Consider the following 26642-nt stretch of genomic DNA (forward strand, 5'->3'; position numbering starts at 1 on the left):
CGCCGGCCTCTCCGCGGCCTCTGTTGGTCGGCGCTGGTCGCTGGAGGCCCTCCAGAGTCTCTGGAGGGCCTCCAGCGACCAGCGCCAGCCAGCGGAGGCCGCGGAGAGGCCGGCGCTGGTCCCTGGAGGCCCTCCAGAGACTCTGGAGGGCCTCCAGGGACCAGCGCCGGCCTCTCCGCGGCCTCCGCTGGTCGGTGCTGGTTGGCGCTGGTCGGCGCTGGTCGCTGGAGGCCCTCCAGAGTCTCTGGAGCCTCCAGCGACCAGCGCCGGCCTCTCCGCCGCCTCCCCGGCCTCCGCCACCGCCGCCGGGCCCCGCGCGCGGCCCACCGCCTCCGGGGCTGGCTAAACCGGGACCTCTAATGGTCCCGGTATAGCCAGCCCGGGAGGCGGGAATAGGGGGCCAGAACCGGGACATTCCCGGGTGCCCGGGACGGTCTGGCCACCCTATAACCATACACAAGCATTTCCTATACAAGGAGGAGTAAGACAGGGTTGTCCTCTATCTCCTCTCTTATTTATAATAGCAATGGTGTTGGTATTAACCTTTAAAGCCCTATATGGTCAGGGACATGCCTATCTACGGGACCGCCTTTCCCCATATATCCCCCAGAGAGCACTGCGATCAGGGACAAAAAATCTGCTGTCTGCCCCTGGCCCAAAAGAAGCCAAGCTATGCATAACAAGATCTAGGGCTTTCTCGGTGGCAGCACCAGAACTCTGGAACACCCTCCCAGAAGCTATAAGGGCCCTGCGGGATTTGTCGGCGTTCCGCAGGGCCTGTAAGACCGAACTGTTTAAACAGGCTTTTGTGGTTGATTGAAAATGGGCTGCCACCGGACATCCCACAGAATGCTGGCGAGCATAGGCAGAAGTCAATACCGCCTAGATTGGACTGAGACAGCGCTAATAGTTTTTAAATTGATAAGTAAATTATGGTTTTATATGTTTTATTGAATTGATTGTTTTTATGATGTTGTGAGCCGCCCTGAGTCCGCTTGCAGAGAGGGCGGGATATAAATGTAAAGTAATAAATAAACAAACAAACAAACAAACAAACAAACTAGCGGAACAGATTAGAAATTCAGGTAGAATTGAGGGCTATAAGATAGGTAATGAAGAAATGAAGCTTAACCTTTTTGCAGATGATATTATTGTAATTATGACTAACCCTAAAGAGGGTGTTAAAGAGATTAAGATTATCCTAGAAGACTATGAAAAGTGTTCAGGGTGAGGTACAGGGCGCCTGCGCAGTGGAAGCATCACAAGTCTTGGACCAATTTTGCACTCAGCTTACCCCGCTGTCGTGTTCCTCTTCTCCGGGCAGCATTCTTTGGATTTCCCACTATCTGCTCCGAGCTGCAGCAAACTTAGTGGTTTTCGCGCGGCAAATGGAAACCACTAAAAACCAGTTTCCGTTTTCCCCGCGAAAATCGTGATGTATCTTGCAGCTCTGGAGTAGATAGCGGGAAATCCGAAGGACGCTGCCCGGAGAAGAGGAACGTGACAGCGGGGTAAGCTGAGTGCGAAATCGGTCTTGGTGTATAGGTGTTTTTTTTTAAATTTTCTCGGAAATGGAAGAGAGGACTCTACTTAGACCGTTGCCATGGCGATGCAAGCTGCGAAATGCATGAGCATAAATGCGGGCACCTCCCTCCCCGCTGCCTTGGGCCAGAACACCTATTTTGTATGGGCTCCTGTTTTTTCCCCGCAGTGGCTCAGGGTCCTCGAAGGCAGCTTTATTTATTTATTTCATTCCATTTATATCCCGCCCTACCCCACCGAAGCGGGCTCAGGGCGGCTCACAACATAAAACTCTTAACAGTAAATCAGGTTAAATACATTAAAAATTAATACAGTAAAATACATAAAAACACATTTATCAATATACCATGCTACATCTTCCCTGAAAGTCGGTTCTTCAAGTATATCAAAGTTCAGATATGCTGATGTTCATGAATTTAGATATTCAGATATCGGTCAGTTGTATGCCAGTCGGAAGAGGGTTGTCTTACAGGCCCTGCGGAACTGTCTAAGATTCCGCAGGGCCCTCACCTCCTCCGGGAGCTGGTTCCACCAACAGGGGGCTGCAATCGAAAAGGCCCTGTCTCTAGTTGTTTTCAGACGGGCCTCCTTTGGCCCAGGGATTGTAAGGAGGTTCTGGGACCCCGATCTCAGCACTCTCTGGGGAACGTGTGGGGAGAGACGGTCCCTAAGGTAGGCAGGTCCTAGACCATAAAGGGCTTTAAATGTCATAACCAGCACCTTGTACCGAACTCGGTATGCTATCGGCAGCCAATGCAGTCCCCGAAGCCCTGGTTGAATGTGCTCCCTTCTAGGGAGCCCTAACAACAGCCGGGCGGCGGCATTCTGCACTAGCTGTAGCTTCCGGGTTCGGCACAGGGGCAGCCCCATGTAGAGGGCATTGCAGTAGTCCAGCCTCGAGGTGACCGTTGCATGGATCACTATTGCCAGATCGCCGTTCTCCAGGAAAGGAGCCAACTGCCTTGCCCGCCTAAGGTGAAAAAATGTGGACTTGGCGGTGGCTGCTATCTGAGCCTCCATAGTTAAAGTAGGCTCCAACAGCACCCCCAAGCTCCTGACCCTGTGCGCCGCTGTCAGAGGCACACCGTCAAGAGCTGGTAAGGGAATCTCCCTCCCCGGACCACGGCGACCCAAGCAAAGGACCTCTGTCTTCGCTGGATTTAGTTTCAATCCACTCAGCCTGAGCCATCCAGCCACGGCTTGCAACGCCAGGTCCAGGTTTTCTGGGACACAGGCAGGCCATCCGTCCATGAGTAGATAGAGCTGGGTGTCATCAGCGTACTGGTGGCAACCCAGCCCATATCTCCGGGCAATCTGGGCAAGGGGGTGCATGTAGATGTTAAACAACATCGGGGAGAGAACTGCCCCCTGAGGCACCCCGCAATCAAGCGGGCGCCTCCGGGACAGTTCGTTCCCAATCGCCACGCTTTGTCCCCGACCCTCGAGGAAAAAGGTCAGCCATTGTAAAGCCAACCCCTGAATCCCCACGTTGGTGAGACAGCAGGTCAGCAACCGATGGTTGACCGTATTGAACGCTGCCGATAGGTCTAACAACATCAGTACCTCCGAGCCGCCTCGATCCAGATGCCACTGAAGATCATCCACCAGGGCAACCAGCACTGTCTCCGTCCCGTGACCCGGGTGAAAGCCTGACTGGTGGGAGTTGAGGAGCTTTATTATGGAGGGGTGGAAAGGGCTGGCAGAGGATGATGAGATCGATTGGCATTGGAGGCTCGTTGCGTGGGGATGTGTCTCCAGCTGGTGGCATGGAATCGACTAGCCTCCTGTACAAGTATATAAGCGTCAGGGGAGGCAATTGTGTCTGGAGGCGGAGCCCAGTCTAGCTGACATCTGATGGTTGAGCTTTTAATTTGAATGTTCTCTGCCACTGAGGCTTGCAGTATGACCTGGGCTAGTCTCAACCTAACCTACCTTAAAGGATTGTTGTGAGGATAGCTGCTTTGGGATTGTTGGGAAGAAAGGTGGGCTATAAATGAAGTAAATACATTTGATAGGGAACTGTGATCCTAGATAGATCCAAGTGGGAAGCTGTGTTGGTCTGAAGTAGTTGAACAAAGCAGGAGTCAAGTTGCAATTTTAAGACCAATCAAGTTTTATTAAGAACGTAAGCGTTCACAATACCTGATCCCCTTGTCTGATGAAGTGTGCTTAGAGAGCACACGAAAGCTTATGTTCTTAATAAAACTTGGTTGATCTTAAAGGTGAAACTTGACTCCTGCTTTGTGATACCTAGAGTATGTCTCTACATGTAAATCCCACTGTGTGGGTGCTTTTGTAAAGCAATACAATTGTTGGTTTTAATCTCACTGGTTGTCTAAGAAGCTCAGAGTAGCAATGTACATGATTATCTTCTCCACATGTTATTCTGACAATATGCTTATGAGGTTGAGAGTGGCACAGGGTCATTCATTGAAGAAGTGAGCAGTGACTCACAAAAATTCATACTTTGCCACAATTTTTTTTAGTCTTTAAGGTTTTACTGGATTCTTGCACTCTTCTACTGCTACAGACAAACACAGCTACCCATTTTGATCAGTCATCTGCTGAGTATGTTGATTGGCAGTGTGTCTTCTTGTTCGCTTTCCTTTAGAGCCAGCTTAGTGTAGTGGTTAAAAGCGGCAGACTCTAATCTGGAGAACCAGGTTTGATTCCTCGCTCCTCCACATGCAGCCAGCTGGGTGACCTTGGGTTAGTCACAGTTCTGTTCAGAGCTGTTCTCTCAAGAGAAGTTCTCTCAGAACTCTCTCAGCCCCACCTACCTCACAGGGTGTCTGTTGTGGGGAGAGGAAGGGAAGGAGATTATAAGCTGTTCTGAGACTCCAAGTGAAGACCTGGGTATGAATCCAGCTTTTCTCCTCCTCCTCTGTTATTCGAACCTGGCTCAGAGAAAGTATTTGCAGAAATGGATTGGGGGGGGGGGGATAAGAATAGTAGAAAGACAGCAGATTTGACACAAACACACAACCAACCATGTGGCCCTTTAAATTTTATCCTCTTCTTCGGATGTAGTTCAGATTTCACAGATTGTATGCAAATAGGCTCAAGTCAAACGGGAGCCTAAATGTGTTCAGCTGTCTGTAACACTGCAAGTTATATGATATAGAAGGGATGCCATTTTAAAACAGGAAAGCCATGATAAGCAGCTCAAGTTATCCTGTTTTGTTTAAATAGATGTATTAAGGCCTTAGAGAAGACATGTCAAACATGCAGCTCATGGGCCAGATCCATCCCATCCAGAGCTCTTATTCGGCTTGTGAGCAACCTTGGTTATCAGCCAGGAGCTTTCTGTGCAAAACGTCTTGTGCATATTGAGTAAAGGGTGGTAAGTTAGGTACTGAGAAGGCATGTGGGTCATGGTCAGTGATAAAATATCTCTGGTAACTGGCATTACAATTTATGGCACACATGGCCTGGCCCATCAAAGTGACATTTATGTCAGATCTGGTCCTCATAACTGTCTTGGGTTCTCCCATGCCCAGGGAAAGAGAGAAGGGCCTTTTAACACAGGCAAGAACAACATTCTATCAAGTTCCTTCAGAGAGTCTTCCCTCTCTGTGGGCTGAATTGTAGGCTGCCATCAGGTTCACTGACTATTCCCAGTAACTCCAGAAACAGAGCCAACTTCTTGAGCCTTTCAGGGAAGTTAATTCAAAAAATCAGCCCTGCAAGGTAGGCTTGTGATACTGAGTTTCCAAACTGGACTTTTACACATAGTCAGGACTCTGTACTTAGGCTTTGAGGCTGCAGAGGAAAAGATTTCATATAAGGTTATTTTAAAAAATGGTTTATTGAAGTGCAAATATATATTTCAAAGACAAGACAGTGAAGGAATAACAAAATAAAAGACCTATTCATTTCCAGGCTAACTAGCACTTAAAGACAATATAGTTACCAAGATTCCAAACATGTAGGGAGTTTCACAAGACAAATGCTTCAGCCAGGTTCAGCTTTGGATCTGCTAGCTACTACTGACTGATATGATGGATTGTCAAAGGGAAAGCAGCTGCTAAGCAAAGTGTAGTTTATAGAATAGAGTTGGATTGCCCCCAGGGCCTGTGGAGCCAATCAGAGTCTATGAGGTGATGTCATCTCCCTTCCTGTTGCCAGAGTAACCAAGAAGTCATGTGACTATCAATTGTCCTTGGGTTGCATAGCTACAGAGAGATACCTTCAGCTGCAAATAATCTTTTAATTCGAACAGTTAGGGATGATACCAAGCTATCAACAGGTATTGATAACTGCATTTGTAGGCCGTATACCATACCAATTAGTCCTTGTGAGAGAATTTTTTACAGTCAAGGAGCCTGGCTGGGATCTTAAAGGCAAACTTTTTCACCAGAGTTTAGAGTCAGGCCTCTGGACCAAAGTTCTTGTTAAGAACCCAAAAAGCATTACAATAACAAATGAGTTTGACACCCCTGCCTTAGAGAGTGTTACCAGGGTTGCCAGGTCCTCTTGCCGGTCCAGTGGGGGAATTTGGGGTGCATTCTGGGAGTGTCACATGGCGGATGCTCTGGTTTTTGGCAAACTCTATGGTTAAATTGGGTTTAAACCATAAAATTTCCCCAAAACCAGAGTGCCCCCCCATGTGACATCCCTGTTTAGAGGAGGGGTATCCCCCATCAGCTAACTGATCCATGGTGAGGAGAAGCCCCTGAAACCAGGGGATCCCCGCATGTGGGCCTGCAACCCTAGTGATGGGCAAGGATGCTTTGAGATTAACAATATGGGTGACATAGAAAGTTTAAAGCTGAACGCTCCTCTTCTGGAAATCTATGCTGTTGATAATTTTGCATGTTTGACTAAATCTAGATTCGTCTGCCTACTGATGTCAACAGAATTTTGTGTAAGAAATTTGCCATATAACATCACAGCTGAAGAAATGTATGACAGTTTTAGAAAATATGGACATGCTGAATAAATCGAGTGTAAGCTTATGGAGTGTTTCAAAATGGAGGCTAGCAATATAATTTTTGAAGTGATGTCCTTAAGACAACTTTCTGGTTGACTGGCATGACATTATTTCAGCTTTCTGTGTAAAATAACACAAGGGACAAACTAAAACCAAGTTTCTAAGGGAAGGTGCAGAATGGAGAAGACCAACATATAACATGAGCCACGCAACCCTAGAAATTAAGTGGGATATTTATTAGTTTAATAGTGTAGATCCATAGATCCATAGTGTAGGAAATACTATAAAGGAACTGATGCTATAAAATTTGCTCTGGAAGGTTTTTTTTAAGGAAACAAGACAATTGGAGAAATTCTGGAGTAAGGATGGTAAATTTGACAGTGTAGTAACACCACAGTGAATCATTAAGAGTCAAAGTTATTCTGTGATTGAATGACAACAGAATAGAAGTTTGTTGTGCTGTTGATTTATCCACTCCTAGTTTGCAGGAAAATTGTACCCTTTTCAGTTGTTAGCCAGCAGAAACAGCCATGCTTCCTGGGAATACCATGCCAGACTCTGTTGCTCAGGCTGTCGTTTTACATATGTTTATGCAAATAGGTAGAATTACAGAATTTGTAGTACTTGATCTGTAAAAGCACATGGAACCCTGCAGTTGAATCTGTCCTGTCCTGCTTTTTGTACCTCTTGACCCTTGTAACGCTAGTTGGCAACATGCTGAAAAAATCTGTCTGGTTGTCTTCATGCAGTTGGCCACTTCATTGTGGCTTCACTTAAGGCTTCTTTCTTGATTCATAGAATTTACTGGGAGTCTTTTCTATGTGTTCAGAACAGATGCAAAGTGACTACCAATATGTGCAGCCAATATTAGGTATGTTTAATCTAAGCAACTCCCTCTGAGTTCATTGATGCTTACTTCCAAGTAAGCATGCATGGAATTGTGACCCTCATGTTATTGCTGTTAATGTCATTTGTAGCCTGCTTGAACTCAGGGAGGATTATAAAATATAAAAATCAATTCAAACAAACAGTAAAGGATGTTCAATAAACAATGAAGTAGAACTAGGATTACAGAATTGAGGGGAAAACCCCCCAATCCCACGTGAAAAAACATAACAAGAAATCAAAATATCAGCACTTTAAAGAAACTCATTTAATATTGTATTGGTGATGCATTTCCTTACGTCATTTCTGAATGCTAATGGAGTTTGTACTGTTATCCTTAGTAAATATTAAAATGCTGCTTATCCTACAGAGGAAGTGCCCCTGAGACTAGAGGAACATGTTATGATGTCTATGAAGATATTTTTGATGCCAAAAATGCTTCCATTAATCTGTCAAGATTCAACATGTGCAACAGATACCTTGTGGTCTTGTGCTATAACACAGACAGGGCAAGAACTTTTCTTAAACAATTTAGCAGTTGTTACCACGTAATATGAACTTTTAATTTGATTTGGGCAAAAGCATTATGAGACCAATACTGGAATAATTCAAGATAATAGGGGACCTGCTGTGCTTTCTGTGTAAAATGACTGAGAACAGAATTTGAAGAGCTCTGTGATGCATGCCTTCTGGCTCCAATACAGTGAATAATGGGCTCATAAAGTCAGTATATATATATTTAAGTTTGTTCAGGCTTTTTGGAAGGCTAAGGAGCACTGGGAGGAAGGGAGACCTGACGGGGGCCTTTGTTTTGGTAAGCATATAGAGTTAAAAGAGTGAGTTCCTTTGCATACAAATTCTATCAACTATAGTTGAATTTGTTATGAGAAATAGGAAAGTAACATCCATGTCACCATTGCCCTCTTTCCTTCTGAAGCACTTGAGGCAGTGTATATAGCAGGGATGTTGAATTCATTTGTTATGAGGGCTGGATTTGACATAAATGAGACCTTTTCGAGCCAGACCCTGTGTGTCATAAAATGTAATGCCAGGTAGCAGAGATATAAACTTTAAAAAGGGCACAGACAAACACAATTACCGTATTTTTCGAACCATAAGACGCACTTCCCCCCCCCAAAAAAGTGGGGGGAAAGTGTGTGCGTCTTATGGAGCGAAGGTACCTTCCTCCGGGGGGGGGGCAATCCGCTGCCTCCGCCTCTGATCCCGGCGCTTCCCCCGCGCCTGCCTGCCTGGCTCCACCTTCTTCCAGCAAGCGCTGGGATTGCTGCACGCTGCCCCCACCGCAAACCCAGCACTTCGCGAGCGCCGGCTGCAGAGGGGGCAGTGTGCTTCCTCCGTGCCTGTCTGCCTGGCTCCAGCTCTGACACTTACAGCAAGCGCCAGGATCGCTCCCTCCGCCCTCCGATCCCGGCGCTTGCTTTAAGCATCAGAGCTGGAGCCAGGCAGACAGGCACGGAGGAAGCACCCGCCATCTCCGCAAACCCAGCGCTTTGCGAGTGCCAGCTGTGAAGGGGGCGGTGTGCTTTCTCCGTGCCTGTCTGCCTGTCTCCAGCTCTAATACTTAAAGCAAGCACCGGGATCGGACAGCGGAGGGAGCAATCCTGGCGCTTGCTGTTAGCGTCAGAGCTGGAGCCAGGCAGACAGGCACGGAGGAAGCACGCTGCCCCCTCCGCAGCCGGCGCTCGCGAAGCGCTGGGTTTGCGGTGGGGGCAGCGTGGAGCGATCCCAGCGCTTGCTGGAAGAAGCTGGAGCCAGGCAGGCAGGCGTGGGGGAAGCGCTGGGATCGGAGGCGGAGGCAGCGGATCACCCCCCAGGAGGAAGGTGCGTCCTATGGTCTGGAGCGCCTTATGGACTGAAAAATAAGGTAAATATTTTTTAAAAAATCTTAAAATAAGATGCTTAAAAGATTAGCACGTTTGCAGTATTTTGTTTATTGAACAACCTCTAATAACTGACACTACTTGTTCTGAATTATTGCATCAAAATCTGGAGACAATGTCTGTGCTGTAGCAATCTTGAGTATGCAGTTCAGGTGTTGTTCAAGTATCTGTAAGTTGAAACTTTTGATTTATTGACATTCATTACAGAAATCTCATGTTCAGTTCTTTAAGACTTAGATCCAGAGGAAAACATGAAATGGCTGGGCATTGCGAGCTTTTGTACATACGTTGCTTCATGTGTTGGTCAGCCAAGTGAGAAAATAGAGGCTTTTGCTCTGTAGCTTGACTGAGCAAGCCTGGCAAAGCAAGCTGTAACACAGAAGGAAGCAAGAGAGGGAGAAGGAAGCAGATGACAGTGAGTTACTCATGGGCCTAATAGGAGCCCTCCGGGGGTCTGATCTGGCCAACAGGCTGCATGTTTGACACCCCTGGTATATAGGATTCCAAGAAGTTTTTGCACCCTTGTTCTAATCAGTCCTTCCACTGCTTAGTTTCAGAAGGGTGGCTGTATTGTGTACTTCTGGACTATACCTTTAGTAGGGACATATGCTTGGTGTATACTGAATTAATAAATTAGAGAATTTGATTCAGCTACTGAAATAATTGTGCTCGAATAAAAGCCAATATTATTATACTGCTTTTATTCAGGCACAGCTAGAAGGCGTTTAAAGAGACTGCAGTAGATTCTGACTACCTAGAGAAATGGTACCTCTTTTTGGAAAAATGTTGTTTGATCAAAAGAATCCAAATTACTATGAAAATATTAGAAATAGTAATGTTGCTAAGGTGGGTGGAGTGTTGGAAAGATCTGTGAGCCTCATGTTTGCATACTCATGCTTGGCTAGATTTAGTTACTTTTGGCACATTGACCTGAAACAGTTTGCAATTTACAAACACTTCCCTGCTGAATTATGTGGAGGTGCTTACTTGCCACATACAATTGAGAAGGGTGGCTATTCACAAATTGATAACAATTTGTATGCTTTCCCACCATAGACACACTTGAGTTCTCCCCATTGAACTCTGGATCTTATATCAGTTTATTTATAATTATTTTAATATTTCTCACAACAATTGGAACCTAAATGGGATATTGTTTGACGTTAACTTCAAAAATATTGTTTGAAGTTAATTTCTTATTATGGCATTGGTCGCTTTCCAAAGGGCCTGGCTTGGTTTTGAGGAATTAAATGCATGCATTCATCTTAAGAAGTATTTAAATATAATGCATCTTGATTTCCTGGAGAGCCAGTTTGGTGTAGTGGTTAAGTGTGCGGACTCTTATCTGGGAGAACCGGGTTTGATTCCCCACTCCTCCACTTGCACCTGCTAGCATGGCCTTGGGTCAGCCATAGCTCTGGCAGAGGTTGTCCTTGAAAGGGCAGCTGCTGTGAGAGCCCTCTCCAGCCCCGCCCACCTCACAGGGTGTCTGTTGTGGGGGAGGAAGGTAAAGGAGATTGTGAGCCGCTCTGAGACTCTTCGGAGTGGAGGGCGGGATATAACTCCAATATCTTCTTCTTCTTCTTCTACAATGATAATTGGTTAAATAGGAGAAAATGAAATCATTTTAATAATATTGATAGAATTGCTCTGAATGGAGAGAGTTGATTTATTCACAGTTTATTTCTGTTTTATTTTAGGCTCTTCAAAAATGAATACAAAATAAAACAAAGAACAGCTGAAACTCTTGATGAAGGAATATGGAATAAACATGGACCCACCAAAATAAGACCCTTGGCCTTTGTGAGGAGCCACTGGGTATATGGGCAATTATTTATTTTTAACCCCATTATTTTCTGGGCTGAAATTTCCCCACAAATACACATGGCTGCTTTATATGATAATCCCAGATGCAGATGAACTCATCACTGCTGTGTTAACTCCAATGTCTTTCTAATTGGTGTTTCAAAATAAAGATTAACCAAGACATTTGGTATGCTGCTGATGAAATTTCTTGAAACTCAGAGGCTTATACAAGGTGTTGTGCATCATTAATATAATAATTAACTCTCTCTCTCTCTCTCTCGGCTTGACTTCGCGAACGAAGATTTAAGACGGGTGCAGTAGTCCACGTCTGCTGCAGGCTCGCTGGTGGCTGACAAGACCAATGAGGGACAGGCAGATCCGGCCACAATGGCTGCAGGGAAAAGTCTGATTTGGGGTTGGTGCTGTAGCAGGGCGATTCTTCCTCAATCTCCTTTTGTCCTCAAGACCAGCTATGCGTGCATTCTCAAAGGAAGAGACAGCCTGGTGGATGGCGTGCCTCCATGCTTTGCAATCTGAGGCTAGGTCAGACCACTGGTGATGGTTGATGCGACAGGTGCCATGGATTTCTTCAAGGAGTCCTTGTACCTCTTCTTTGGTGCCCCTCTATTTCGATGGCCGGTAGAAAGTTCGCCATACAGAGCAATCTTGGGAAGGCGGTGGTTTTCCATCCTAGAAATATGCCCTGCCCAGCGCAGGTGCGTCTTCAACAGCAGTGCCTCGATGCTTGTGCCTCTTGAGGACTTCAGTGTTGGTCACAAAGTCACTCCAGTGGATGTTGAGGATGGTCCAAAGGCAGCACTGATGAAAGCGCTCAAGGAGTCGCAGGTGATGACGGTATAAAACCCACGATTCGGAGCCGTAGATGAGGGTTGTCATCACAACCGCTTTGTAAACATTGATCTTTGTGCCTTTTTTCAGATGCTTGTTGCTCCACACTCTTTTGTGCAGTCGGCCAAATGCACGGTTTGCCTTTGCCAGCCTGTTGTCGATCTCCTTGTCGATCTTGGCATCTGAGGAGATGATGCACCCCAGGTAGCTGAACTGCTGGACTGTCTTCAGAACTGATTCACCCACAGTGATGCAGGGAGGGTGATAATCGTCCTGGGGTGCAGGCTGGTGGAGAACTTCTGTCTTCTTCAGACTAACTTCTAGGCCGAATAGCTTGGCAGCCTCTGCAAAGCAGGACATCATATGCTGCAGAGCTGATACCGAGTGGGAGACGAGTGCAGCATCATCAGCAAACAGTAGCTCTCCGATAAGTTTTTTCATTGTCTTGGAGTGGGCCTTTAGTCGCCTCAGGTTGAACAGTCTGCCATCAGTGCGATAGCGGATGTAGACACCATTATCATCATCTAGATCTACTGCGGCTCTTTGAAGCATCATGCTAAAGAAGATCGTAAAGAGAGTTGGCGCGAGAATGCAGCCTTGCTTTACATCTGTGCCTATTGGGAAGGGCTCCGAGAGGTCGTTGCAGTGTCTGACTTGGCCTCGCTGGTCTTCATGTAGCTGGATGATCATGCTGAGGAACCTTGGGGGACATCCTAAACGTTCCAATATTTGCCACAGGCCTTTCCTGCTAACGGTATCGAAAGCTTTGGTAAGGTCGACAAAAGTCACATATAGACCCTTGTTCTGTTCCCTGCATTTCTCTTGGAGCTGCCTGAGAACAAATACCATGTCGGTGGTGCTCCTGTTAGCTCTGAAGCTGCACTGGTTCTCTGGGAGGAGTTCTTCTGCAATGGTGGGCACCAGTCTGTTCAGGAGTATTCTGGCAAGGATTTTGCCTGCGATGGAGAGCAGGGTTATCCCCTGGTAGTTGGAGCAGTCTGACTTTTCCCCTTTGTTCTTGTGTAGAGTGATGATGATTGCATCGTGAAAGTCCTGTGGTAGTTTGCCTTGTTCCCAGCAGGTGACAAGTACTTTGTGAAGTGTGCTATGTAGTACTGTGCCCCCATGCTTCCAGATCTCTGGTGGGATTCCATCAACTCCCGCTGCCTTGCCACTTTTCAGTTGCTTGATGGCTTTAACAGTCTCTTCTAGGGTGGGGATCTCATCCAACTCTGTTTTCACTGGTTGAAGTGGGGTGAGGTGGATTGCTGAATCTTGAACTATGCGGTTGGCACTGAAGAGAACCTGAAAATACTCCGACCACCGGTTCAGTATGGATGCCTTGTCTGTGAGGAGCACTTGGCCGTCTGCACTACGCAAGGGACTCTGAGCCTGATATGATGGGCCATATGCTGCCTTCAGGGCTTCGTAGAACCCTCTTAAATCACCAGTGTCTGCACACAGCTGGGTTCTCTCTGCAAGCTTGGTCCACCACTCGTTCTGAATGTCTCGAAGCTTGCGCTGGAGGTTGCTACATGCAGCGAGAAAGATTGCTTTTTTCCCAGGACAGGAGGGCTGAGCAAGATGTGCTTGGTAGGCAGATCTCTTTTTTGCTAGTAATTCTTGGATCTCTTGATTGTTCTCATCAAACCAGTCCTTGTTCTTCCTTGTGGAGAACCCGAGGACTTCTTCAGAGATCGACAGGATGGTAGTTTTTAGGTGTTCCCAGAGTGCTTCTGGAGAAGGGTCTGTGGGGCAACTGGGGTCCTCAATTCTTGACTGGAGTTTTGCCTGGAAGGCAGCTTTAACTTCGGCTGACTGAAGGCTGCCAACCTGAAGCTTCCTCTGAGGGATACCTCCTCTCCTGGGTGTGGATTTAAAGTGAAGATGGAGATTGCAGCGTACGAGACGATGATCCGTATGACATTCCGCACTGGGCATTACTCGGTTGTGTAAGACATCTCGAAGGTCTCTCTGGCGCACCAGAATGTAGTCGATAAGGTGTTACATTAATGAGCTCTGTCTGCCCGGGCTTGATGTTAGAGTTTTCCTTCTCTTGGCTGGCGAGGTTGGTGAGCCCAGCCTGCCCATCCGGTTATACTGCCGGACATTCGGTCGCACCATGACGTGGCAAACTCTGTGAGAAACGGGGGGGGGGGGACCAGTGGGAAGGTGTTGCCACGGATGCAGTAATGCAGGAGAGGCCATTGCAGTGACCATCTGCCAGGCATAGCCGGACAGTGACCACGCGGCGTTCACTACACCGGGAAAGGAGAGGCTATGTAATTGCGCATACACTTTCCCTGGGGGGGCAGGATACCCAAGAGGGAGCCCACCCCTCCCCCCCCAATAATTAACTATTACAAGGCAAAAGCATATATGTATTTGTTTCAAGTTTGTGTTTGATTTCTGTCTTAAGGGTATCTGTATACTTTCCTTGACTGGAATGCTCTGTGTTACCTTGAGTGGCGTAAACAGAGTGGGTTTAGATGGGTAGGAAATGAAATGTGGAGGTGGGAAGGGAAAACATGAAATGGCTGGACATTGCAAGCTTTTGTACATAAGTTGCTTCAGCCAAGTGAGAAAATAGAGGCTTTGCTCTGTTGCTTGACTGAGCAAGCCTGGCAAAACAAGCTGTGACACAGAAGTTCAGCTTAATAATGCTGTCTTGTGTAGTTGAGGTCTCCATCTTCCAGTTAGCTCAAAGTTGTTGTATTTTTAAGATAGCCTGTTCCTAAGAGGAACCTGGCGCGTAATTTTTGTGATGATTTTATTTAGTTTCAGTGTTAAACTTATATGAATATCAGTGCCTCGGATCCATGTTTTTAAAAGTGTTGGCATGTGATCTGATACTGGATTTGGGGGAGTTCATTGAATAAAACCTAGAGGATCCATGAGGATTTGGGTAGCTCCAATTTTTACTTTCCCCCCTTTAAAATACATTTCTATGCTGCTTTCCCACCCAATTCAGAGTCCCCAAGGCAGCAAACATTAAAACATTCCAAACATTAAACAGCATTCTTTAGAATAAAATGTGTATAATATTTATATTAAATAAAATATAAACACAGGGATGTTAAATGGAGCTCCCAGAGAAGGAAAGCCTAGCAGAGCTATTCATAGGGGAAAGTGTTTAAAATTTAAACTGACTGCAGCTCAGTAACCCTCCCTCCCCATTACAGCCGCCTTTAGCAATGCTTTGGCAATCTTTGGACCCTCTCAAAGCATCAGCTGCCATTTTGACATTGGTCTGGTTCAATTTTCTGTCTAGAAACTCTAGGAAACAGAAGAAGGAGGAAATAGGAAACATCTCAAGATCACCCAGCAGCTGATCTGGGGATTTCACTCCTGATGTGCATGTGTGCCATCCAGGCCCTGCAGCGCTGGGGTGGGTCATCTGTTGAAGTAAGATAGGAAGGGCATTCCTCTGGAATTCCAGGAAATGCAAGTTGTGTGACAGGCCCAGGAACCAGAAGTTGTTGGCAAAGGATGGAGAGGGTTGGCAGTGTCAAGGTCTGCACTCAGGGTCTGAGGAAGCTTTCAGCTGGGACAGCAGTGAGTTACCTGCAGTCCTGCAACCTGGTTTTTGCAATTTGTGGTCCTGGCTTTGACGTGATTTGATACTAGATTTGGGAGAGGTCTGTGAAAAAAACCCCTTGAGGATCTATGTAGATCCAGCTTTTACTTTTTTCCTTGCATATTACTGTTCACCATTCTTGATTCAGGAAATAAGCAAAATCAAAAGTCCTGGGAGGAGAGATGCAAATATTTTTTAAAGAATAAGAGAATATGCAATCCACAAACAGTGAGGCCTCTCAATTCTTGCTTGGCATAATATGAAATGGGATTACTAATTAGGTTTCAGCCAGGGAAGTCAAACATACAGCCCGTAGGCCGAATCCGGACCCCAGAGAGTTCCAGTCAGGCCCACCAGCAACTGGCCATCGTCTACTTCCTTCTCCCTTGCGTGCTTCCTGGTTGCCATCTTGTGTTTTTCCCCTGCACTAAGCAGCCAGCAAAGCAGCCTGTCCTCTCTTTCCCTCTTCCCCCTCCCTTTTCCCAAATTCAGGAGCTTGGCTGTATAGCTTTGCTGTGTGATTAAGGTTAGCTTTGCTGTGTGATTAAGGTTGTCAGGCTCAATCAGTCACCACATAGCTACTGAACCAAGCCTCTCTTCTAGTGGTGAAGCTCCTCCCTCTCCCTCTCCTTGTCCCCTGGGGAGGGAGGGAAAGCTGGCAGGGCTTCCTTTGTCCATCCCCACCTTCGGGAGAGATACAAAGAAAGCACTTTTAAGAGTAGTGAGGTTTTATTGAAGGTATAAATTCTTGCCTTGCTACAGAGAGAGAGTTTTGTTGAGTTTGTTATGGGTGCAACTGGGTTCCCCTCTTTCACTGTATTCATGCCCTCCAGTCTTTCTCAGTAGGAAAGCAAGTGAACTATTTAGAAGAGCAAACAAGCCAGGATGTGTCCAGCCCAGGATTACTCAGCAAATTTCCCTTGATTTTTTTCCACATTTTCCTTTGATTTATGATCTTGAAGTTAGACTTCCCAAATAGTAGGCTGATAGTGACCGCAGTACATGGCTGTCTCTCTGTTCTTCCACTGCCACATAAGACTTGTAGTTATTTTTCTAGGAAGACTATAGACACATAGCCCTTAATCTTTGCCATGGTGCCTTCACATGTTCTTGGCCAGCACATGAAGCAACTTATGTACAAAAACTCACAATGCCCAGCTGCATGTTTTCCTCTGGGTCTTAGGCTTAAAGCATTGACCATAAGATCTCTGTAATTAATGTCAATAAATCAAAAGTAGGTTTGCAACTTACAGAGGTACACATCTGAACAACACCTGAACAGCATGTTTAAGATTGGTACACTACATTGCCTGCAGTTTTTTATGCAATAATTCATAGCAAGAGGTGACATTTATCCTCCTCTTCCATACTGGCCCTGTATCTTCATTGGCTAACTGCACACCCATTCTTAACAATCTCACTCACAGTTGTCATGTGAAAAAGTGAAGCTGGCCACTCAGCTCCACCTCCCATGTAGTGTTTAAAAAACAAAATATTGCAAGCATGCTATTGTTTTAAGCATGTTTTATTTAAGAAAAAAATCTTCGTGTTTGTCTGTGTCCTTCATAAAGTCTATGTGTCCGGAACGCTACCTGGCATTACATTTTATGACACACATGACCTGTCCTGACAAGATCCAATTTATGTCACATCTGGCCCTCATAACAAATGAGATTGACACCTCTAATATACAATATGAAGATAGTTTTGTTTTGTTCCAGTGCAAAAAATAATATCCATGTTATTGTGCCATTGCTGCACCACAAAGTATTGGATCTGTGTTTTTAAAGATTTAATCTGCAGTCCTGGCTTTGACATGTAATTTCATACTAGATTTGGGGGAGTTCGATTAAAAAAAACAACCCTAGAGGACCCATGAGGATCTATGCAGATCCAGTTTTTTCTCCTAGCGAGATATTTTGAAATGCCTGACCAATGCTCCTATCTTGTTTTCTGCTTCATGCACATTTATTATAGATTCTGTATCGCAAGAGCTAGCATATCCTTGCAGTGAAGAATTTGTAACCATTTAGATCTTTGCACCTGAGAGTCAGAACCTAAACAAATGTTGCTGGCTCTAACTGTGCCATATATGAGCTTAATACGGGATGTTAAACATAAGGCCTGGGGGACAGAACCAGCCTGCCCAGGACTCTTACCTAGTCCGTGAGCAACTGGTGTGAGGGAAGGAAGGCAGGAGGTTGCTTGGGAGGGTGAGCAGGTGCATGTGGTGAGGTGTGTGTGTGTGGTAGAAGTTGTCAAGAAATAGAAAATGGCTAGCGGGTGCTGCTAAGAGGCTGAGGTAAAATATTGTAGGGGGACGGATGGAAGAGAAGACAGAGAAAGAGGAGGCACCATGTTTTTTTCCCTCCTTCCTTGGATCTCAGCTCATTGAGGACTGGAGAAGCCACTACATGGGGGGTGGAGCTGAGTGGCCAGCTTCACTTTTTCACATGGCAACTGTGAGTGAGATTGTTAAGAATGGGTGTGCAGTTAGCCAATGAAGATACAGGGCCAGTATGGAAGAGGAGGAAGCCCTGCACATGGATTGGGAGGCAACTTGGACTGTCTTATGCATGCCGCCCTTGGGGGAAGGACCTCCCTGCCTCAGAAGCAAGCGGAGGAGCAATGAAAAAAAATGGGTGCTGATGGTGCTGCTGAATGTCTGAACCATTGCAGAGCACAGGGAGGCAGAGTGAGTGTTGGGGTGGACAGTGACCTCCCTTCTCCCCACACCTGTTTTCAACCCATGAGGGGGAAAAGGTTATGGGAGGACACAAAAACACCCCACGGAAGTTTCAGGAACAGCCTCTCCGTCAGGCCTTTCCCCAGCCCCACTGTTTCTGTAGGAAGCACAGGCGGGATGAGAAGCGGGAGGATATGGGAGAGCCCCCCCCCTCCTGAGCCAGGGCCCTGCCATCTGGGTCACCTGGGGTCTGTTGCTCAGCCTTGCCCACCTCACAGGGTTGTTGTTGGTGGGGATTGAGTGGTGAAGTGAGTACAGCATACCTCCTTGAGATCCTCAGATAAGACGGGAAGAAAGGAAACAAAGTAAGAGATGGATCCATGCTCGGCTGCTGAGGCTGGGCATACCTTATTAAGCTACCTTATTTACCTAAAATAAGCTACCTTATTTTCCTGCAAGGATGATGACTCATCTTGTAAAAGTGTTATACCTAAAAAAGTAGCTAATTTGTGTGATAATATAAGATAACCCACCTTTTATGATATCTCTTGGGAAAAAACTAGTCTTACATATCATTAAATATATTTAGTGGGGCTTTTGTGGATTCCCCAGTAAATCAATTGCTTTTGCTCCTAGGAATCAATGGCTTTTGTTTGTATTTTGAGCAAAATCAATATTGTTAATGGGATATGCCTGTGTCCTTCATAAAGTTTATATCTCTGGTACCTGGCATTACATTTTATGCTACATATGGCTCAATCCCACAAAGTAATATTTATATCAGATCCAGCCCTGGTAACAAATAAATTTGACACCCCTGGCTTAATACATAAATAATACATAATCTGTTGAAACTCAAATCCGACTGGAACTCTTGCCATTTCACCAGAATTCTTCTTTCCCTGTTTCCAGATTTGTGTAGGACAGGCTAGAATAATCTCATCAAGTCCCAGAAACTAAAGAGACGCTGCCCTTGTTAGTTATTTGGATGAGAGACCACAAGGAAAATCCAGGGCTGCTATGCAGAGGCAGTAAAAGGTAATGGTAGTCCCCTGTGCAAGCACCTGTCGTTTCCAACTCTGGGGTGACGTCACATCTCGATGTTTTCACGGCAGACTTTTTAGGGACAGTAAAAGCCAGAACGGACCGGAACAGCCAGGAACGGGCATAAAACAACGTAGACTGTCACAAAAAACACTGGGATGCATCACAGACACTTGAGAACAATATTCTAGAACAGAAAAAGTGGAACTCACATGTCCTTATTACCCCATTCTGGGCCAAAATGCCTCCTGAACACCCTGGAACTGGCATCAAACAACCTGGGCTGCCACAAAAAACACTGGCATGCATCACAGACATTCCAGCGGTTGTTTGTTGCCTGTTCTGGCCAGTTCCAGGGTGTTCCAGAGGTATTTTGGCCCGGAACGGAGTAATAAGGATGTGTTTCACTTTTTCTGTTCTAGAATATTGTTCTGGAGTATCTGTGATGCATGCCAGTGTTTTTTGTGGCAGCCCAGGTTGCTTGATGCCCGTTCCGGCCAGTTCTAGAGTGTTCCAGAGGCATTTTGGTTCGAAACGGGGTAATAAGGACATGTGAGTTCCACTTTTTCTGTTCTAGAATATTGCTCTGGAGTGTCTGAGATGCATGCCAGTGTTTTTTGTGGCAGCCCAGGTTGTTTGATGCCAGTTCCAGGGTGTTCAGAAGGCATTTTGGCCCAGAATGGGGTAATAAGGACATGTGAGTTCTGCTTTTTCTGTTCTAGAATATTGTTCTTGAGTGTCTGTGATGCATCCCAGTGTTTTTTTGTGACAGGCTACGTTGTTTTATGCCCATTCCGGGCTGTTCCGGCCCATTCCAGCTTTTACCCTGTCCTGACTTTTTATGGGGTGGTTGCCTTCCCCTGTCATCTACACTTTCCCCCCAACCCAGCAAGCTGGGTACTCATTTTATGGACCTCGGAAGCATGGAAAGCTGAGTCAACCTCGAGCTGGTTACCTGAACGCAGCTTCTGCTGGGTTCTGAGCAGAGAGCTTGGACTGCAGTACTGCAGCTTTACCACTCTGCGCCTGGGGGCAGAGCTGGGAAAGACAAATTATCTCTGAACGTCTCTTGCGTTATACGGTTACCCTAAACCAGCTGGGAGTTGATGGCAAAAAAAATTGCGGCGGCACTCTATACAGACGTGAGAATGCTCTTTTATTTATTAATATTGGCATCCTAAGTACTGGAAAGAAGGAAGACAGGTTATCACCGCTTTTGCTGTGAGGTTTAAACAAACCTACTTATCCGCATCCTGAGCACGTCTCCTTTAAGAGAAGCGGAAGACATGCCTATGATGGCCTTTCCCCCCCTCCTGCCGGCTCGGCCGAGGCGAATTCACTTCCAGGTCGAGGGTGACTGGGGGGGGGGGGCGGCTCTCTCTAATCGGTGGTCGGGGCCCGCCCCTCACTAGGAGCAGGAAGAGCAGACGGGGGGTTCCAGGCTCAGAAATGGTGAGTAGGAGTTCCTGCAATGACAGAGGAGGAAAGAGGGAGAGCCGCCGAAACACCCACATGGAGAAAGGGAACCCCGCCCGGAGAGGCAATCGTGGAAGCCCTCTTCTTTGATTTCGGATTTATTGATCCGGACCGGAGTATGGTTCCCCGCCTCCATTTCTTCTTTTTCCTGGTCGGTCACTAAAACGGAGCTTGCATTGGGGAATTGCTTACCGATTAGGCGGCAGCCTCAACATACGAAGAGCACACATTAACTCTACCTTATAGGGTGTTAAGGGACGTTACCTGGTGGGTGATTCGTGTCTAGTACATTTGGGCAGGTATCTATAAGAGTTGGAAACCTGGAGATATATCTTGAGTCAAGTGATTGGAATGTGTATCCAAGACGAGAATAAGTAGTATTGAAATTATTACAGGAAAATATTTTAGGGAGTAACATTTTATGATGTAGAGAACTGAACTGATTGGGATTAGCAGATATTCCCAGATCTGCACTTGAAATTGCTAATGTGAGCTAAAATCACCACTTACCTTAATCATGCACTGAAAATGTAACGAAAATGATTCTCCTTTTTAATCACCCTTATCCTGTGTTCAGATGGCTGACTAAAAGATGTAATATGGTAACCAGCCATGTTAAGTGAAGTTGGCTATGGTTTTTCACTGGGTCTTGCAATGTGTTTGTGTGTATACCAAAACACACATACACCTGTGTGGCCACGGAAGAAAATGTGTTTATGTGAAAAAGCAAGGCACGCTGGGGGAAATGTTCACCTTTGAGGAACTGTATGGAGGATGGGGCTGCATAGCAAATGCCCTTGACGGACAAGTGACATCTGAAAATTGTTCAGCAAATGGCTGGATCCTTTTGTACAAAGAATCTCTCTAACACCAATGTAAAGTGCTGATGTGGGAATTTTTCACATGTAGCAAGATCATTGAGCACATGTTAGTTGCAGCTTCTGTCATGTGGCTGCACTGGCATATGGAGCAGACTTGTAACATAATAGAAAACATGGCTTTCTGTATGTGTAGTTTTCAGTGCCCTCATGTAGATGCATGTTAAAACTGTCCCTTATTTAGATAGTCCTAGAAACATGTCTTTCAATAACATGCCTGTGAAGGTGGAATGGTTGAATTTTGACAGGTACAGTTTGTCATGCCAAGATGGGAAAAGCTGTACTTGATGAAACATTTGTTTCTGCAAAACTGCTAAATGAATAGGAACTTTGTTGTGCATTTGGCTACTTCATGTATATTTGGGTACGTTGTCTGATGTGATCGTCTAAAGCAGTGGCAGCTAATCATATATAAACTGTTATCTCTGTCCACTCCCCACTCCTGTTTTTGTTGTTAAAGGGGAGCAGCAAAATAGGAGAGTTGAATCATAAACAGCTAGTGAGATTGTATTTGGCTTTGTTCTTCAACAGTTGGGGCAGCATATCTGGTGTTAAAGGCATGTTAAATGTTTCCCTTAGACTATTGATTTTAAGAATATATTTGTTACAGTTGACAGCATGTCATGTGGTACGTACTAATTTATGAGGAAGAGCAATGAAAAGCAACAAAGATGGTGCGGGGTCTGGAGACCAAGTCGTATGAGGAAAGGTTGAAGGAGCTGGGCATGTTTACCCTGGAGAGGAGGCGAGTGAGAGGTGATATGATCACCATCTTCAAGTGCTTGAAGGGCTGTCATATAGAGGATGGTGTGGAATTGTTTTCTGTGGCCCCGGAAGGTAGGACCAGAAACAGTGGGTTGAAATTAAATCAAAAGAGTTTCCGACTCAACATTAGGAAGAACTTCCTGACCATTAGAACGATTCCACATTAGGAAGAACTTCCTGACCGTTAGAACGATTCCTCAGTGGAACAGGCTTCCTCTGAAGATGGTGGGCTCTCCTTCCTTGGAGGTTTTTAAAAAGAGGCTAGATGGCCATCTGACAGCAATGAAGATCCTGTAAACTTGGGGAAGGTATTTGTGGGATTCCTGCATTGTGCAGGGGGATGGATTAGATAACCCTGGAGGTCCCTTCCAACTCTATGATTCTAAAGAATTTAAACTATTTTTGATACCATCAGAAAACAGTGTGAATGAAAATACTCAATGTGTATTTGTGATTCCCAGAAACATTTTACTTTCCCTTTTGTGTGTATATTGACATAGCTAAATCTCCATCTCATCTCTCGGCTTGGCTTCGCGAACGAAGATTTAAGAAGGGTGCAATAGTCCACGTCTGCTGCAGGCTCGCTGGTGGCTGACAAGACCAATGCGGGACAGGCAGGTCCGGCCACAGTGGCTGCAGGGAAAAGTCTGATTTAGGGTTGGTGCTGTAGCAGTGCGACTCTTCCTCAATCTCCTTTTGTCCTCAAGACCAGCTATGCGTGCGTTCTCAAAAGAAGAGACAGCCTGGTGGATGGTGTGCCTCCATGCTTTGCGATCTGAGGCTAGGTCAGACCACTGGTGATGGTTGATGCGACAGGTGCCAAGGGATTTCTTCAAGGAGTCCTTGTACCTCTTCTTTGGTGCCCCTCTATTTCGAGGACCGGTGGAGAGTTCGCCATACAGGGCAATCTTGGGAAGGCGGTGGCTTTCCATCCTAGAAATATGCCCTGCCCAGCGCAGCTGGGTCTTCAACAGCAGTGCCTCGATGCTGGTAACCTCCGCCCGCTTGAGAACTTCAGTGTTGGTCACAAAGTCACTCCAGTGGATGTTGAGGATGGTGCGAAGGCAGCGCTGATGAAAGCGCTCAAGGAGTCGCAGGTGATGACGGTATAAAACCCACGATTCGGAGCCATAGATGAGGGTTGTCATCACAACCGCTTTGTAAACATTGATCTTTGTGCCTTTTTTCAGATGCTTGTTGCTCCACACTCTTTTGTGCAGTCGGCCAAAGGCACGGTTTGCCTTTGCCAGCCTGTTGTCGATCTCCTTGTCGATCTTAGCATCTGAGGAGATGATGCACCCCAGGTAGCTGAACTGCTGGACTGTCTTCAGAACTGATTCACCCACAGTGATGCAGGGAGGGTGATAATCTTCCTGGGGTGCAGGCTGGTGGAGAACTTCTGTCTTCTTCAGACTAACTTCTAGGCCGAATAGCTTGGCAGCCTCTGCAAAGCAGGACGTCATATGCTGCAGAGCTGATACCGAGTGGGAGACGAGTGCAGCATCATCAGCAAACAGTAGCTCTCGGATGAGTTTTTCCATTGTCTTGGAGTGGGCCTTTAGTCGCCTCAGGTTGAACAGGCTGCCATCGGTGCGATAGCGGATGTAGACACCATTGTCATCATCTAGATCTACTGCGGCTCTTTGAAGCATCATGCTAAAGAAGATCGTAAAGAGAGTTGGCGCAAGAACGCAGCCTTGCTTTACACCTGTGCCTATTGGGAAGGTCTCCGAGAGGTCGTTGTAGTGTCTGACTTGGCCTCGCTGGTCTTCGTGTAGCTGGATGATCATGCTGAGGAACCTTGGGGGACATCCTAAACGTTCCAAGATTTTCCACAGGCCTTTCCTGCTAACGGTATCGAAAGCTTTGGTAAGGTCGACAAAAGTCACATACAGAGCCTTGTTTTGTTCCCTGCATTTCTCTTGGAGCTGCCTGAGAACAAATACCATGTCGGTGGTGCTCCTGTTAGCTCTGAAGCCGCACTGGCTCTCTGGGAGGAGTTCTTCTGCAATGGCGGGCACCAGTCTGTTCAGGAGTATTCTGGCAAGGATTTTGCCTGCGATGGAGAGCAGGGTTATCCCCCGTAGTTGGAGCAGTCTGACTTTTCCCCTTTGTTCTTGTATAGGGTGATGATGATTGCATCGCGAAAGTCCTGTGGTAATTTGCCTTGTTCCCAGCAGGTGACAAGTACTTTGTGAAGTGAGCTATGTAGTACTGTGCCCCCATGCTTCCAGATCTCTGGTGGAATTCCATCAACTCCTGCTGCCTTGCCACTTTTCAGTTGCTTGATGGCTTTAACAGTCTCTTCTAGAGTGGGGATCTCATCCAACTCTGTTTTCACTGGTTGAAGTGGGGTGAGGTGAATTGCTGAATCTTGAACTACGCGGTTGGCACTGAAGAGAACCTGAAAATACTCCAACCACCGGTTCAATATGGATGCCTTGTCTGTGAGGAGCACTTGGCCGTCTGCACTACGCAAGGGACTCTGAGCCTGATATGATGGACCATATACTGCCTTCAGGGCTTCGTAGAACCCTCTTAAATCACCAGTGTCTGCACACAGCTGGGTTCTCTCAGCAAGCTTGGTCCACCACTCGTTCTGAATGTCTCGAAGCTTGCACTGGAGGTTGCTACATACAGCGCGAAAGGTTGCTTTTTTCCCAGGACAGAAGGGCTGAGCAAGATGTGCTTGGTAGGCAGATCTCTTTTTCGCCAGCAAATCTTGGATCTCTTGATTGTTCTCATCAAACCAGTCCTTGTTCTTCCTTGTGGAGAACCCGAGGACTTCTTCAGAGATCTGCAGGACGGTAGTTTTTAGGTGTTCCCAGAGTGCTTCTGGAGAAGGGTCTGTGGGGCAACTGGGGTCCTCAATTCTTGACTGGAGTTTTGCCTGGAAGGCAGCTTTAACTTCGGCTGACTGGAGACTGCCAACCTGAAACTTCCTCCGAGGGATACCTCCTCTCCTGGGTGTGGGTTTAAAGTGAAGACGGAGATTGCAGCGTACAAGACGATGATCCGTATGACATTCTGCACTGGGCATTACTCGGGTGTGTAAGACATCTCGAAGGTCTCTCTGGCGCACCAGAATGTAGTCGATAAGGTGCCAGTGCTTGGACCGTGGGTGCATCCAGGTTGTCTTCAGACTGTTCTTCTGCTGGAAGATAGTGTTGGTGATGGTGAGCTGGTGCTCCATGCAGAATTCTAGCAGGAGGCGCCCGTTGTCATTGCAGTTGCCAATGCCGTGTTTGCCAAGTACTCCTTTCCAGGCTTCCGAGTCTTTACCTACTCTGGCATTGAAGTCGTCAAGGATGATCACCTTGTCCTCTGTAGGGGTCTTCCGTACGAGGTTGTGTAGATCAGCATAGAACTTGTTCTTTTCTGCAGGATCTGCTTGAAGGGTTGGGGCATACACACTGAAGAGTGTTGCATGCTGCTTGTTTTGAAGTGGGAGGCGCATGGACATGATGCGATCTGAGTGACCTGTTGGCAGGTTTTCGAGTTTGGAGGCAATGGAGTTCCTGACCATGAAGCCAATGCCAGAAAGGCGGCTCTCAGCCTTTGACTTACCTGACCAGTAGAGGGTATAGCCAGCACCGTGTTCTTGAAGACTACCTTCCTCAGGGAAACGGACCTCACTGAGAGCTGCTATGTCGATATTCAACCTGAGAAGTTCGTGGGCAACTAGAGCAGAGCGTCGTTCAGGGCGACCACTGTCTACTGTGTCAAGCATGGTTCTGATGTTCCAACACGCAAGCTTTAGTCTTTGCACACTTTGTGAGGCAGGTGCATGCCTTTTCTTTGTTGTTATTTTTTGACCGCAAGTAAGGATGCCCGTTGACCGCGGCTAGCCAACTGGGGTGGAGGAGACGAGCTTTGTTTAGGCCACCTTTTCTAGGCCCCTCTCCGTGTGGAGCAAGCAGTGCTGTCCCTAGATAAGGCTGCTTGGTCGTTCAGGGTGCTGCCGAAAAATGCTTTCGTCTCCGGGTTAGCATCAGGCGACCAATACCCTGAACCGCCTACATGCAGGATCGGGACTGCGGCTTCCAGTGGCACCTTCCACCTGCCGTTTCGCCCCTTGCCCATCGCTGCAGGACTTGATGTGTTGTGGGTTGTGGGTTGTGTATGTGGATATGCCCTTCAGGCCTGCGCAGAGGAATTTTTTAGGTGAAGCCCAGTGTGCGCGGTACTGGCTCCACCCTTTCACCTGGGGGTCATCTGCCATGGCCCAGTAAGCCGGGACGCCGGCAGCGAGTCCTCCAGGTGGTAGGTGTTACATTAACGAGCTCTATCTGCCCGGGTT

The 26642-nt window shown here is 46.7% G+C and overlaps 1 protein-coding gene and 1 pseudogene across 2 annotated transcripts in view; both read left to right on the forward strand.

The window, feature by feature from the left end:
* Positions 1 to 1603: 1603 nt before the first annotated feature.
* Positions 1604 to 11323, forward strand: LOC132567338 (splicing factor 3B subunit 6-like; annotated as a pseudogene).
* Positions 11324 to 20526: 9203 nt separating this feature from the next.
* ZYG11B (zyg-11 family member B, cell cycle regulator) overlaps positions 20527 to 26642 on the forward strand; it is a 37707-nt gene continuing 31591 nt past the window's right edge. Inside the window, exon 1 of one of the 2 annotated variants that reach the window (XM_060231828.1) lies at positions 20527 to 20675. In XM_060231828.1, coding sequence (XP_060087811.1) covers positions 20673 to 20675 — 3 coding nt within the window. In that variant the 5' untranslated portion in view covers positions 20527 to 20672. The remainder of the gene's footprint in view (positions 20676 to 26642) is intronic. The other variant, XM_060231829.1, reaches the window with a different exon arrangement.

The sequence above is a fragment of the Heteronotia binoei genome, chromosome 2 (genome assembly GCF_032191835.1).
Source record: "Heteronotia binoei isolate CCM8104 ecotype False Entrance Well chromosome 2, APGP_CSIRO_Hbin_v1, whole genome shotgun sequence".
NCBI classification, from domain to species: Eukaryota; Metazoa; Chordata; class Lepidosauria; order Squamata; family Gekkonidae; genus Heteronotia; species Heteronotia binoei.